This window comes from Salvelinus alpinus, chromosome 1, assembly GCF_045679555.1.
Source record: "Salvelinus alpinus chromosome 1, SLU_Salpinus.1, whole genome shotgun sequence".
Classification (NCBI taxonomy): domain Eukaryota; kingdom Metazoa; phylum Chordata; class Actinopteri; order Salmoniformes; family Salmonidae; genus Salvelinus; species Salvelinus alpinus.
Window position 1 is genome coordinate 94,505,555 of NC_092086.1, and position 15,682 is coordinate 94,521,236.

Below are 15,682 nucleotides of genomic sequence, written 5' to 3' on the forward strand. Positions count from 1 at the left end.
AGATGATGCCTCCCCCCCATGACACCCCTCCGTGTCCCCGTCATTACCCACAGCAGGGGTTACACAGACGGAGTGATGAATCCATCATTTTACATTACCCCAATTTTCCTCTTAATTTATCCTGATAATGTGGTGCCCTGCTCCCTACGCCCAGGGCCACCTGGGACTCACCAGAGCCAGAAAAATAGACCACTTGTGGCCACAGAAATGGCACACCTTGGAATAGCTCAATGAGGAGCACCACCCAGTTAATCTGAGTACCCTTTCCTCTATCACAACATGACATTAGTTAGACTATTTATATCACCAGCACATTGGTTTCCATCTAATACCATAAGGTCTAGCAATCCAAAAACCAATGGTTTGGCCAATTCATCTATGGAGACCTTTACTATAGCACAGCTATTGGAGAGTGAGTGTTAGGGAGTGCGTTACCGTGTGGAACTGAGTAGTGTGCTGGACTGTGCTGGAGTAGTGTTGGTCCATACTCACTCAGCATGCCCATCCCCAGCATGAAGGCGTCCATGGTGTAGGGCAGGCCCCTGGCCCTTCCTCGCGTGCCTGGTGGGAACATCACCTCCTTGGGCTGGGCCTTCTTACATTCTACCTGTGGACACAGTGGAAAAGGGGAAACGTCAGTCCTACTGGCCCCATGGAGGAAGAAGGATGGGACTAGACAGGACGTAACCAGATTCCAGTAGCTCACAGAAAAACAATGTTGGTTTTCTCTAAACAGCTCAAGTTAGTGTGTCTGAGGAAAAATCATGTTTGTATTGCGCTAAGACTGCGGCCACAAAATGAAGAAATTATCAAACTGATGTTTGACAATCAAATTCGATATGTAAATAAACAAAATCGGTTAAGGCTGGTTCATTGAGAGAAAGATTATTTTACAATGATCCAGCGCAATGCATTTATGAAAGCACAAATTATATCTCACTCTTTTTACAGTTCTACTGGTTGATAATACATGTTTATTGTAATTTGAACTATTGTGGGGTCGTGACTAGTGTCATGTGTGATATATGTAGCTTATTGATAACAACTCTGTGTCCTACTTTAGGCAGTTGATTGCCTAGTGATTGCAACATTGTAACTATCCGAAAAGAATAGTTGGCAACAATGTTTCGTTTCCAAGTGCTACTGAATAAGCTCAACTGAAATGCACCAATTGTGCATGATACATATCATTACTCTACTCTAATCTATCAATCCATTCCAGATCTTTATACTATACATGACACAGGGGTGGCATATGTTGATCTGGCCTAGGGTGGCAGCAGAACTGCTAGGACTGGGCCTGAAGAACACAATCATTTGCCTCTAATTTACTTGTGTTTGCGACGGTTCTTGGCCTGCTCAAAGTGAGCTGCTGCTCTTGGGAGTCAAAACTGCCCAAATCCTTGGAGCAGCTTGCGATGTGCATTAGCCTAGTTACTTTGTCCTCTAGAAGGCTCCATCTTGAGGCCATCTTTACTCTGTTTTTGAGAAAGAATCCCCTCTCGGCAATAATCAACACAATGTAAATGAGACAATATTTTCATGATGCACAACAACGATCAGACAGCCTACAGGGAAGAGGTCAGAGACCTGGCAGTGTGTTGCTAGGACAACAACCTCTCCCTCAACGTCAGCAAGACAAAGGAGCTGATCGTGGACTACTGGAAACGGAGGGCCGAGCACGGCCCCATCCACATCGACGGGCCTGTTGTGGAACAGGTCGAGAGCTTCAAGTTCCTTGGTTTCCAAGTTCCTCCGTTTCCACATCACCAACAAACTATCATGGTCCAGACACATCAACACAGTCGAAAAGAGGGTACAACAACGCCTCTTCCCCCTCAGGAGGCTGAAAAGAGTTGTCATGGGCCCTCAGATCCTCAAAAAGTTCTACAGCTGCACCATTGAGAGCACCTTGACAAGCTTCATCACCGCTTAGTATGGAAACTGTTTGGCATCCAACCGCAAGGCGCTACAGAGGGTAGCGTGTACAGCCCAGTACATTACTGGGGCCGAGCTCCCTTCCATACAGGACCTCTATACCAGTCGGTGTCAGAGGAAGGCCCTAATAATTGCCAAAGACTCACCCAAGCCATAGACTGTTCTCTCTGCTACTGCACGGCAAGCGGTACCGATGCACCAAGTCTGGAACCAAAAAAAAAAGTCTGGAACCAACAGGACCTGGAACAGCTTCTACCCTCAAGCTATAAGACTAGTTCATCATTCTATCAATTTCTTTCAGGGTTTCACACACTTCTGAAACAGAGGAGGATGAGAAAGAGAACCTGGCGAAGGAGTGCACCGGGGTGTCAGGTAAATTCACAGGGGGCTCATTTATACCTTCAACCTTTTCAAATAAACTGCCTGCATCTAGAAAATTATGATTTAAGGCTTTCAGAATAGAAGTTCTCTCAGTTACAATCTGTGTGTCTACCAACAATCGTTTGGGAAGCTGTGTATCTTTTTTGCACTCCAAACCTTTCACTACTTGCCAACATTTGGAGGGATTATTTACATTTTCCGAAGTAGATTTAAGGTAGTGGTCTGCTTTCAGTTTCTGGGTCATAGCAACACCCAGAGTTCGAAGAAAAGGCTAATTCAACATCAGGGATTAATTAAATTCTATTCCATTCAATGCTAAATAAAAACCTTGAATATCAAACTGCTTCCAGTTTCTTTTTGTAATGACACGTGAAGATCGCTTATGAATTTTACCATCTCTCACACAGGCAATAGCACAGTGATCACTTATGTTATTTGCAAAAGTACCAGAAGCATTAAAACGATGAGGAGTATTGGTTAAGACCAAATTAATCCAAGAGGATTTCAGAGGATACTTTATATTCAACCTAGTTACACTGTTGACAATCTGAGTGAGATTATAGGTATTGCATAGAATTTAGAGTTGATCAGAGCTAGATGTTAACCAGTCCTGATTCAGATAACCCATCAGGACAAACTCTGATCACATGCTGTGATAACAATTCAAAAATAACATCCAGAGCCAGCAGTAGCAGATGGAGGTATATAACAACAAGATACAACAATATTTAAAAATGAGCCGAGATTTAAGGTCAAAGACAGATATTCAAATTGCTGAGGTTTAGTAACAGAAGTCAGAACGACCATCACAAACTTGTCTTTTACGTATACAGCAACACCACCACCCTTAGATTTACGATCTGCACTAAAAACATTGTAACCATTTATGCCAATATTTTTGTCTGTAAATAGATTTTTTGAGACAGGTTTCAGAAAGCATAAATACGTCAGGGTCGGCAGTTTTTATCCATATATTCACAAAATCAAGCTTTGGCAGAAGACTTCTTACATTCATATGCAGAAACTTCATGCCACTCTGACTTCTTAATTCGGCAGGGGTAAAAATGTCAGGGCCTGGGTTAGACTGCACATTTCCAGACAGTAGAAGCTGCAAGATAATGGCAAGTCTATATCGGGGGTTACAGCATTTGGATTTACAGACAGCACTTGAACGACAATCCACAGTCACCAGAGTCTTTAACACCACATATTACAGAAGATGTGTAACGTCCAGAGACATGGTTAAGTACCAAGAGAACAGTCCTGACATGTTAAGCGCAAGAGTCCGATTTCTCCCATGTTGTTTGGGAGAAATGTGCAGAGTTCTCGCGTGCATTTACAAAGCAAGCGTGTGGTTTCTCCCAAGGCACAAGGGGGAAACAGTCATATATTTCCTCATTCACAGAGCAATGGACTCTAGAAGTATCACCAACATTGTAAAAGCCAAGGGTAGACAACAGCAAAATGAGCAACAGCAGCATGTTCGTTTCTTGCTCTATCAATTAACATGAAAGAAAACACAGCACTAAGAGCATACAAAGTTAACAGAACAATCTAAGATATGTAGCCAACACAACTCTAAACACTAATATTAAATGAGCTACGACTTCATATAAAAGCGTTCCTAAATAATTATACAAACATAGCAAGAACCACTAATCAAATAGTCCAACAGCCAATCAGTAAAATGTTGCGTATGAGTATGATGTAGGGGAGCAAAGCTCCGGATAGATAGATAGATAGATAGAGAGAGAGAGAGAGAGAGAGAGAGAGAGAGAGAGAGAGAGAGAGAGAGAGAGAGAGAGAGACCTGTACCAGACTGGGAGAGACAGACCAGGGCTGAAGAGAGGCCCTCAACTGGGCAGACATCCAGGGTTGAAGAGGGGCCCTCAACTAGGCAGACATCCAGGGCTGAAGAGGGGCCCTCAACTAGGCAGACATCCAGGGCTGAAGAGGGGCCCTCAACTAGGCAGACATCCAGGGTTGAAAAGAGGGCCTCAACTGGGCAGACATCCAGGGCTGAAGAGAGGCCCTCAACTAGGCAGACATCCAGGGCTGAAGAGAGGCCCTCAACTAGGCAGACATCCAGGGCTGAAGAGGGGCCCTCAACTAGGCAGACATCCAGGGCTGAAGAGGGGCCCTCAACTAGGCAGACATCCAGGGCTGAAGAGGGCCCCTCAACTAGGCAGACATCCAGGGCTGAAGAGGGGCCCTCAACTAGGCAGACATCCAGGGTTGAAAAGAGGGCCTCAACTAGGCAGACATCCAGGGCTGAAGAGAGGCCCTCAACTAGGCAGACATCCAGGGCTGAAGAGGGGCCCTCAACTAGGCAGACATCCAGGGCTGAAGAGAGGCCCTCAACTAGGCAGACATCCAGGGTTGAAGAAAGGCCCTCAACTAGGCAGACATCCAGAGCGACAATAGATGATAAAATAACCGTGGGTCGAAAACAAAACCATGACGGTGAGCAGCCCTGCACATCGACTTGGTACTTGTACCCAGTGTATATAGCCAAGTTATCGTTACTCATTGTGTATTTATTCCTTGTGTTATTTTCTATTTTTTCTACTAGAAATTTGGAGCTATTGGAATTTTCTACATATTGTCCCATGTACATTGTGTAATTTACCGATGGTCCCTAACTCGCCATAGAGATATCAAAAGTCCACCCAAATTTACCACGGGCCTTGTGATTGGGTCGTGTGCAGTTGCACTCTGAATTTATGATTGCTTTTGTGCTGCCAGCTGTGGGCAGGGTTGAAACAAACCCAACCTTCATTTACGTTGTGATGCAGCCACAGCTATAAGTCTCACAAAATGTTGTTTTGGATGAGACTGACTTTATGACTAAAATCATACTACACTGCTCAAAAAAATAAAGGGAACACTTAAACAACACAATGTAACTCCAAGTCAATCACACTTCTGTGAAATCAAACTGTCCACTTAGGAAGCAACACTGATTGACAATACATTTCACATGCTGTTGTGCAAATGGAATAGACAACAGGTGGAAATTATAGGCAATTAGCAAGACACCCCCAATAAAGGAGTGGTTCTGCAGGTGGTTACCACAGACCACTTCTCAGTTCCTATGCTTCCTGGCTGATGTTTTGGTCACTTTTGAATGCTGGCGGTGCTTTCACTCTAGTGGTAGCATGAGACGGAGTCTACAACCCACACAAGTGGCTCAGGTAGTGCAGCTCATCCAGGATGGCACATCAATGCGAGCTGTGGCAAGAAGGTTTGCTGTGTTTGTCAGCGTAGTGTCCAGAGCATGGAGGCGCTACCAGGAGACAGGCCAGTACATCAGGAGACGTGGAAGAGGCCGTAGGAGGGCAACAACCCAGGAGCAGGACCGCTACCTCCGCCTTTGTGCAAGGAGGAGCAGGAGGAGCACTGCCAGAGCCCTGCAAAATGACCTCCAGCAGGCCACAAATGTGCATGTGTCTGCTCAAACGGTCAGAAACAGACTCCATGCGGGTGGTATGAGGGCCCGACGTCCACAGGTGGGGGTTGTGCTTACAGCCCAACACCGTGCAGGACGTTTGGCATTTGCCAGAGAACACCAAGATTGGCAAATTCGCCACTGGCGCCCTGTGCTCTTCATAGATGAAAGCAGGTTCACACTGAGCACATGTGACAGACGTGACAGAGTCTGGAGACGCCGTGGAGAACATTCTGCTACCTGCAACATCCTCCAGCATGACCGGTTTGGCGGTGGGTCAGTCATGGTGTGGGGTGGCATTTCTTTGGGGGGCCGCAAAGCCCTCCATGTGCTCGCCAGAGGTAGCCTGACTGCCATTAGGTACCGAGATGAGATCCTCAGACCCCTTGTGAGACCATATGCTGGTGCGGTTGGCCCTGGGTTCCTCCTAATGCAAGACAATGCTAGACATCATGTGGCTGGAGTGTGTCATTAGTTCCTGCAAGAGGAAGGCATTGATGCTATGGACTGGCCCGCCCGTTCCCCAGACCTGAATCCAATTGAGCACATCTGGGACATCATGTCTCGCTCCATCCACCAACGCCACGTTGCACCACAGACTGTCCAGGAGTTGGCGGATGCTTTAGTCCAGTTCTGGGAGGAGATCCCTCAGGAGCCCATCCGCCACCTCATCAGGAGCATGCCCAGGCGTTGTAGGGAGGTCATACAGGCACGTGGAGGCCACACACACTACTGAGCCTCATTTTGACTTGTTTTAAGGACATTACATCAAAGTTGGATCAGCCTGTAGTGTGGTTTTCCACTTTAATTTTGAGTGTGACTCCAAATCCAGACCTCCATGGGTTGATACATTTGATTTCCATTGAGAATTTTTGTGTGATTTTGTTGTCAGCACATTCAACTATGTAAAGAAAAAAGTATTTAATAAGAATATTTCATTCATTCAGATCTAGGATGTGTTATTTTAGTGTTCCCTTTATTTTTTTTAGCAGTGTATTTCAACTTTGTAGTACATTTTCACAGTAGAATAAATGTTTCTGACTCATATCGATGGCACACAGGCTGTTTTCTAAATGAGAGATTGGCTTTTAAAATTACTTCCTGTAGCCACTTCCTATTACGCAATACCACAGTCACCTGTTTATCAGCACCACTGAAAAAGCACCCTCTAGTGGTGAGGCTTCATATCGATTCTAACCCTGGCGTCTTATCATTCAGGAATAGTCTGACCGAGGAATAGGGAGGAGAAAGAATCCCCCACCATGACTTCCACACAAACACTTTAGACAGCCCACATCATCTCAGTCAGTGAAAACTTTTGTTTTTCTGTAATTTTATTCAAATTATTGTCAAGGAAAGAGTAAGATAGAAAGAGACAGCCCATTCCACCTGGAGCGTGTTCTCTCTCTCTGTCTCTCTCTCTCCTGCCATCTCCTCTCTGCTCTCATACACACTTTGTTTTACTCTCTTAAGACTGACATGACATAGAGTACAAATGTTTACATATATATATATAGCATATACAGTTGGAGTCGGAAGTTTACATACACTTAGGTTGGAGTCATTAAAACTCGTTAGGAGTCAGTTAGGACATCTACTTTGTGCATGACACAAGTAATTTTTCCAAAAATTGTTTACAGACAGATTATTTCACTTATAATTCACTGTATCACAATTCCAGTGGGTCAGAAGTTTACATACACGAAGTTGACTGTGCCTTTAAACACCTTGGAAAATTCCAGAAAATGATGTCATGGCTATAGAAGCTTCTGATAGGCTAATATACATAATTTGAGTCAATTGGAGGTGTACCTGTGGATGTATTTCAAGCCCTACCTTCAAACTCAGTGCCTCTTTGCTTGACATCATGGGAAAATCTAAAGAAATCAGCCAAGACCTCAGAAAAATAATTGTAGACCTCCATAAGTCTGGTACATCCTTAGGAGCAATTTCCAAATGCCTGAAGGTACCACGTTCATCTGTACAAACAATAGTACGCAAGTATAAACACCATGGGACCACGTAGCCGTCATACCGCTCAGGAAGGAGACGCGTTCTGTCTCCTAGAGATTAATGTACTTTGTGGCAAAAAGTGCAAATCAATCCCAGAACAACAGCAAAGGACCTTGTGAAGATGCTGGAGGAAACCGGTACAAAAGTATCTATATCCACAGTAAAACAAGTCCTATATCGACATAACCTGAAAGGCCGCTCAGCAAGGAAGAAGCCACTGCTTAAAAACCGCCATAAAAAGCCAGACTACGGTTTGCAACTGCACATGTGAACAAAGATCGTACTTTTTGGAGAAATGTCCTCTGGTCTGATGAAACAAAAATAGAACTGTTTGGTCATAATGACCATCGTTATGTTAGGAGGAAAAAGGGGGAGGCTTGCAAGCCGAAGAACACCATCCCAACCGTGAAGCATGGGGGTGGCAGCATCATGTTGTGGGGGTGCTTTGCTGCAGGAGCGACTGGTGCACTTCACAAAATAGATGGCATCATGAGGCAGGAAAATTATGTGGATATATTGAAACAACATCTCAAGACATCAGTCAGGAAGTTGAAGCTTGGTCTTAAATGGGTCTTCCAAATGAACAATGACCCCAAGCATACTTCCAAAGTTGTGGAAAAACGGCTTAAGGACAACACAGCCAAGGTATTGGAGTGGCTATCACAAAGCCCTGACCTCAATCCTAAAGAAAATTTCTGGGCAGAACTGAAAAAGCGTGTGCAAGCAAGGAGGCCTACAAACCTGACTCCGTTACACCAGCTCTGTCAGGAGGAATGTGACAAAATTAACCCAACTTATGGGTGGAAGGCTACCTGAAAAGTTTGACCCAAGTTAAACAATTTAAAGGCAATGCTACCGAATACTAATTGAGTGTATGTAAACTTCTGACCCACTGGGAATGTGATGAAAGAAATAAAAGCTGAAATAAATCATTCCCTCTACGATTATTCTGACATTTCACATTCTTAAAATAAAGTGGTGACGCTAACTGACCTAAGACTGAGAATTTTTATAGCATATACAGCATATAGCATATTTAGACCGGTCACATCTCTGATATCCACACTGTAGGAGGAGGATATGTATATCAGCGGGAGATGTGACAGGTCTAAATATGCTATATATATGCTATGTATATGCTATGTATATGCTATATATATATATATACAGTGGGGAGAACAAGTATTTGATACACTGACAATTTTGCAGGTTTTCCTACTTACAAAGCATGTAGAGGTCTGTAATTTTTATCATAGGTACACTTCAACTGTGAGAGAAGGAATCTAAAACAAAAATCCAGAAAATCACATTGTATGATTTTTAAGTAATTCATTTGCATTTTATTGCATGACATAAGTATTTGATACATCAGAAAAGCAGAACTGAATATTTGGTACAGAAACCTTAGTTTGCAATTACAGAGATCATACGTTTCCTGTAGTTCTTGACCAGGTTTGCACACACTGCAGCAGGGATTTTGGCCCACTCCTCCATACAGACCTTCTCCAGATCCTTCAGGTTTCGGGGCTGTCGCTGGGCAATACGGACTTTCGGCTCCCTCCAAAGATTTTCTATTGGGTTCAGGTCTGGAGACTGGCTAGGCCACTCCAGGACCTTGAGATGCTTCTTACGGAGCCACTCCTTAGTTGCCCTGGCTGTGTGTTTCGGGTCGTTGTCATGCTGGAAGACCCAGCCACGACCCATCTTCAATGCTCTTACTGAGGGAAGGAGGTTGTTGGTCAAGATCTCGCGATACATGGCCCCATCCATCCTCCCCTCAATACGGTGCAGTCGTCCTGTCCCCTTTGCAGAAAAGCATCCCCAAAGAATGATGTTTCCACCTCCATGCTTCACGGTTGGGATGGTGTTCTTGGGGTTGTACTCATCCTTCTATTCCTCCAAACACGGCGAGTGGAGTTTAGAGCAAAAAGCTCTATTTTTGTCTCATCAGACCACATGACCTTCTCCCATTCCTCCTCTGGATCATCCAGATGGTCATTGGCAAACTTCAGACGGGCCTGGACATGCGCTGGCTTGAGCAGGGGGACCTTGCGTGCGCTGCAGGATTTTAATCCATGACGGCGTAGTGTGTTACTAATGGTTTTCTTTGAGACTGTGGTCCCAGCTCTCTTCAGGTCATTGACCAGGTCCTGCCGTGTAGTTCTGGGCTGATCCCTCACATTCCTCATGATCATTGATGCCCCACGAGGTGAGATCTTGCATGGAGCCCCAGACCGAGGGTGATTGACCGTCATCTTGAACTTCTTCCATTTTCTAATAATTGTGCCAACAGTTGTTGCCTTCTCACCAAGCTGCTTGGCTATCGTCCTGTAGCCCATCCCAGCCTTGTACAGGTCTACAATTTATCCCTGATGTCCTTACACAGCTCTCTGGTCTTGGCCATTGTGGAGAGGTTGGAGTCTGTTTGATTGAGTGTGTGGACAGGTGTCTTTTATACAGGTAACGAGTTCAAACAGGTGCAGTTAATACAGGTAATGAGTGGAGAACAGGAGGGCTTCTTAAAGAAAAACTAACAGGTCTGTGAGAGCCGGAATTCTTACTGGTTGGTAGGTGATCAAATACTTATGTCATGCAATAAAATGCAAATTAAATACTTAAAAATCATACAATGTGATTTTCTGGATTTTTGTTTTAGATTCCGTCTCTCACAGTTGAAGTGTACCTATGATAAAAATTACAGACCTCTACATGCTTTGTAAGTAGGAAAACCTGCAAAATCGGCAGTGTATCAAATACTTGTTCTCCCCACTGTATATGTCTCAACGTCAACCGTGAAGAGGCGACTCCGGGATGCTGGCCTTCTAGGCAGAGTTCCTCTGTCCAGTGTCTGTGTTCTTTTGCCCATCTTAAACGTTTATTTTTATTGGCCGGTCTGAGATATGGCTTTTTCTTTGCAACTCTGCCTAGAAGGCCAGCATCCCAGAGTCGCCTCTTCACTGTTGAAGTTGAGACTGGTGTTTTTGCGGGTACTATTTCATGAAGCTGCAAGTTGAGGACTTGTAAGGCGTCTGTTTCTCAAACTAGACACTCTAATGTACTTGTCCTCTTTCTCAGTTATGCACAGGGGCCTCCCACTCCTCTTTCTATTCTGGTTAGAGCCAGTTTGCACTGTTCTGTGAAGGGAGTAGTACACAGCGTTGTACGAGATCTTCAGTTTCTTGGCAATTTCTCGCATGGAATAGCATTCATTTCAGGAAGCCTAGTGGTTAGAGCGTTGGACTAGTAACCGAAAGGTTGCAAGATCAAATCCTCAAGCTGACAAGGTAAAAATCTGTTGTTCTGCACCTGAACAAGGCAGTTAACCCACTGTTCCTAGGCCGTCAATGAAAATAAGAATTTGTTCTTAACTGACTTGCCTAGTTAAATAATGGTAAAAAAAAAAATTCTCAGGAAAATAATAGACTGACGAGTTTCAGAAGAAAGGTCTTTGTTTCTGGCCATTTTGAGCCTGTAATCGAACCCACAAATACTGATGCTCCAGATACTCAACTAGTCTAAAGAAGGCCAGTTTCATTGCTTCTTTAATCAGGACAAGTTTCAGCTGTGCTGACATAATTGCAAAAGGGTTTTCTAATGATCAGTTAGCCTTTTCAAATGATTAACTTGGATTAGCTAACACAACGTGCCATTGGAACACAGGAGTGATGGTTGCTGATAATGGGCCTCTGTAAGCCTATGTAGATATCCCATTAAAAATCAGCCGTTTCCAGCTACAATAGTCAACATTAACAATGTCTACACTGTACTTCTGATCAATTTGATGTTATTTTAATGGACAAAAAATTAGCTTTTCTTTCAAAAACAAGGACATTTCTAAGTGACCCCAAACTTTTGAACGGTAGTGTATATGTAAACATATGTATATGTACTCTATGTCAACACCACTGAGAGAAATACATCAAGTGCTCTCGCTAAATAATTTGCATGCAGACATATATCTGCATAGACATATAAAAACATGAGACCACACACATACATCCACACACGGGCACACACGGGCACACACGGGCACACACACACACACACACACACACACACACACACACACACACACACACACACACACACACACACACACACAAACTCCTCTGAAACTTCACAATCTCATCCATCCTTCAGAGAGGAGCAGCTGGGGTAAACAGAGCAGGACCTGTCTAGGAGGGGTGTGTGTGGTGGTGGTTGTAGTGGTGGGGGAGGGATCAGAACAGAAATAACATTCCACTCTGACAGACTGATAGGGAAAAGGAGATGGGGGGGAGAGGGAGGGAGGTTTTCATCCACCCCAGTGAGAAAGTCATCTCTAGCTTTATCCTATTTACCACACATCTATCTGAGCTTTATAAATATACAGGAGCGTGCATATCTGTGTGAGTGGCTGGGCTGACAGAGCTGGCGTGTCTGTGCCATTTGTCTATCGCCTGCTCTTCTCTTTGGTAGGCCGAGCGTGTTCACTACGCCGCACAATCTGTCTGCTCCACTGCCTGCCTGGGCTCTAGGCCTGTCCATCTGTTTGTCTGTCTGCCTCCTGGCTTCACGTCTACCCTAAAGCCTCAGCTTTAACAGGGTCTCCCTCTCTCTGCTGCTATTCACATTCATATGCATGTCATCCTGCCCACTGCTCAAGACAAGCTGCTTCTCCTGTTGGGTTGGATACCACAGCACAGTGCAGGTAAACTCCAGAATCCATACAAATGACCAGGGCTGCACCTCTGCTCTGACAGGCTCCTGGTAAATATCACTACTCCTCCACTGATCCTCCAATGTAGAAACAGCCGGGTATTATACAGAGTTATTATACAGTGTGAGTTGCTGAGTTAGAATAAAAGTTGTCAGTGCCTAAATGTGAAGGTTGCTGAATGATAATTGTGGTGTTCAAGAGTGAGAGGTTGATGTGTTTGAATTAGCGCTGTGCTGTGTTAGTGTGAAGGCTCGCTATCTCCAGAGAAGTTGCAGTGTAAGACCGCTAAGATCTGTGGCTGTTGGAGGGCCAATCGCTTAAAGAAAGCAGAGGCAACTGAAACACACTGTCCCTTTGTTTGCTGAAAAACTCTTTGTAGCTGTCACAGGGCTCCTGTCCTCTTGGCTAGCGACTCCGCTCCGTGCTCTCAGCCCCATTGTGCCTCCCTACACTTTCTACCCTGCGAGAGCGTCAATTTTCAGACTGCCATCATTTTCCAATCAAAGCAAATGGGAGGTTAAATACCTGTAACGTGTGGGATGGGGTGAGCAGAGCAGGAGAGTGCAGTAGCGGCCTAATTGTCATGGAATGACCTACTGAGTGAAGAGGAACCAGGCGGGACAAATAGGACCATTAAAAGTCTCTACACACTGAATGGTGCTCACACACCTACACACACTTCCTGTCCAATAGGGAACTAGGTGGCTGAGTGGTGTTCAGCTGGATAGCAGCTCAGGAACAAGCACAGGAAGTGCCTGGTAAAGATAGATAGCATAGCAGTTAGAGCATTGGGCAAGTAACCAAAAAATATAGTAGTTTGAATCGCTGAGCTGACAAGGTGAAAAATCTGCTGATGTGCCCTTGAGAAAGGCACTTAAACCCTAATTGCTCCAGGGTCGCTTTTGGTAATGGCAGACCCTGGCCCGTGACCCCACTGTCTGAGGGTGTCTCAGGGGTAGTTGGTAAATGAAGAAAAACACATTTCCAATTAATACACACTTGTACATGTGTGAAATAGGACAAATATAAGCACCCACCAAATTCTAAATCTAATTAAGTACACTCCCCTCCCCACCGGCTCCAGTCCCTCCACCACCAAACATACTACACTGCCCACTGTCACGTCCAGGTTGCTGGGCCATCCACCAATCACACGGGCTGGGTGGGAGTGAATCCCCTGGCTGGCTGCAGTGAGTCAGTCAGGACTGGTTGGAGTGTGTCAGTAATTCAGGGGGATAGCTCTCCTCTCCTGTCGTCTGTAAAAAATGAGCCGGGAGCTTGGCAGTGAGTGTGCGAAGGCTGTCACACACAGAAAGACATGGGGATGAGACGGGCCAAGAGAAGAGTTCACTACTCAGACCTGAGACTCTCAATCAGGCTCCCTCAGAGCATCCTCTTCCCTCCTGAACACACACACGCGTATTAGTAAGCATCACCATCTCTAAAACACAGCTGACTCCATGCCAGACTGAGAGGGCAGGATTTAGCCAGCGGTCGTGACCTTCACAATTGATCTCTCATTCACATTAACCTTGTGGGTGTTGTGGGGTGGTGTATGGGCGTGTCAGCTCTGTATCAGCCCTGTATCAGGCCTCTATCAAGCCTGCAGGCATGCTTTCCACTGGGATGCACTACAGAGTGGATTATATCAGTCTACTTAAAAGAGCTAGCACGCTGGAGAAAGGAAACGGCATGAATCATCCACTATAGCCTTCCAAGTCCCAGCTGAACAGTAAAAAGCAGTGATGGTGTGAAAATGCCAGTCAGCTGAGTGATGCCAAGCCTCTGGGCACAGGATTATTCACTTATGAAAAATGAGCTCACAGCCATAAGACTGCTGAATATTGACAATGAAGGTTGTTTAAAAGGGTGAAATGACTTATAACTCAGTGCAAACATCATCACACTTTAAGAGGGTCGATTCAGGACATTCTGACATTTTACATTTACTTTTTAGTAATTTAGCATGCACTCTTATCCAGAGCGACTTACAATTAGTGCATTCATCTTAAAATAGGTGGGACAACCACATCTCACAATCATAGTAATTACATTTTTCTTCAATAAAGTAGCTATTAGCAAAGTCAAGAGCTAGTAAAAAAAAAAAGTCGAGTGCGAGTGTTAGTTCACGAAAGGCATAGTTTTTTGTTTTGGTGGTTGGAGTGTCGGATTGCTGTAGGATTATTTAAGATACATGGTTAGCAGATGTTAATGCGAGTGTAGCAAAATGCTTGTGCTTCTAGTTCCGACCATGCCGTAATATCTAACATGTAATCTAACCTAACAATTTCACAACAAATACCTTATACACACAAGTGTAAAGGAATGAATAAGAATATGTACATAAAAATATATGAATGAGCGATTGCAGAATGGCATAGGCAAGAGTCAGTAGATGTACTCTATACCATCTACTGCATATTGCCTATGCCGTTCGGCCATCGCTCATTCATATATTCAAATACATGTATAAGGTATTTGTTGTGAAATTGTTAGGTTAGATTACTTGTTAGTTATTACTGCATGGTCGGAACTAGAAGCACAAGTATTTCGCTACACTCGCATTAACATCTGCTGACCATGTGTATGTGACAAATACAATTTGATTTGATTTGATACTCTTTGAAGAGGTAGGGGTTCAGATGTTTTTGTAAGATGGGCAGGGACTCCGCTGTCATAGCTTCAGGGGGAAACACGTTCCACCACTAGGAACAGAGAAAAGTTTTGACTGGGCTGAGCGGGAGCTGAAAACCTGTAAGGGTGGGAGGGCCAAGAGACCAGAGGTGTCAGAATGGAGTGCTCGGGTTGGGGTGTAGGGTTTAAGCATAGCATGAAAAGTAGGGAGGGGCAGTTCCTCTTGCTGCTCCGTAGGCAAGTACCGCGAGCTTCGACTGGACGCCAATGGAGTGTACAGAGAAGCGAGGTGCCATGGGAGAACTTGGGAAGGTTGAACACCAGGCGGGCTGCCGCATTCTGAATAATTTGCACCAACAGAATCAGATGCAATTTTTGTATAGAGTACAAAAGCGTTTTTTATGACACAGTCAAGGACCTAAAAGGGTTCTTTGGCTGTCCCCATAGGAGAACCCTTTGAAGAACCCTTTTTGGTTACATGTAGAATCCCCCCACACAATTCCATTCCCCACCCCAAGCCCCCCGTCACCCAATGCACCAACAACCAACAAAATGAACAAAACAGAAAA

General features: G+C 44.7%; 1 protein-coding gene across 17 annotated transcripts in view; it reads right to left on the reverse strand.

The window, feature by feature from the left end:
- Positions 1-15,682, reverse strand: part of LOC139535283 (RNA-binding protein Musashi homolog 2) — a 355,126-nt gene that overhangs the window by 66,468 nt on the left and 272,976 nt on the right. For 12 of the 17 annotated variants that reach the window (XR_011667097.1, XR_011667098.1, XM_071334639.1 and 9 more), the window contains one exon: positions 436-607. Coding sequence is in view for 15 of the 17 variants with exons in the window: in XM_071334639.1 (XP_071190740.1) it covers positions 436-607 (172 nt within the window). In the remaining 2 variants the exon portion in view is untranslated. The remainder of the gene's footprint in view (positions 1-435; positions 608-15,682) is intronic. The other 5 variants (XM_071334646.1, XM_071334619.1, XM_071334699.1 and 2 more) reach the window with 1 other exon arrangement.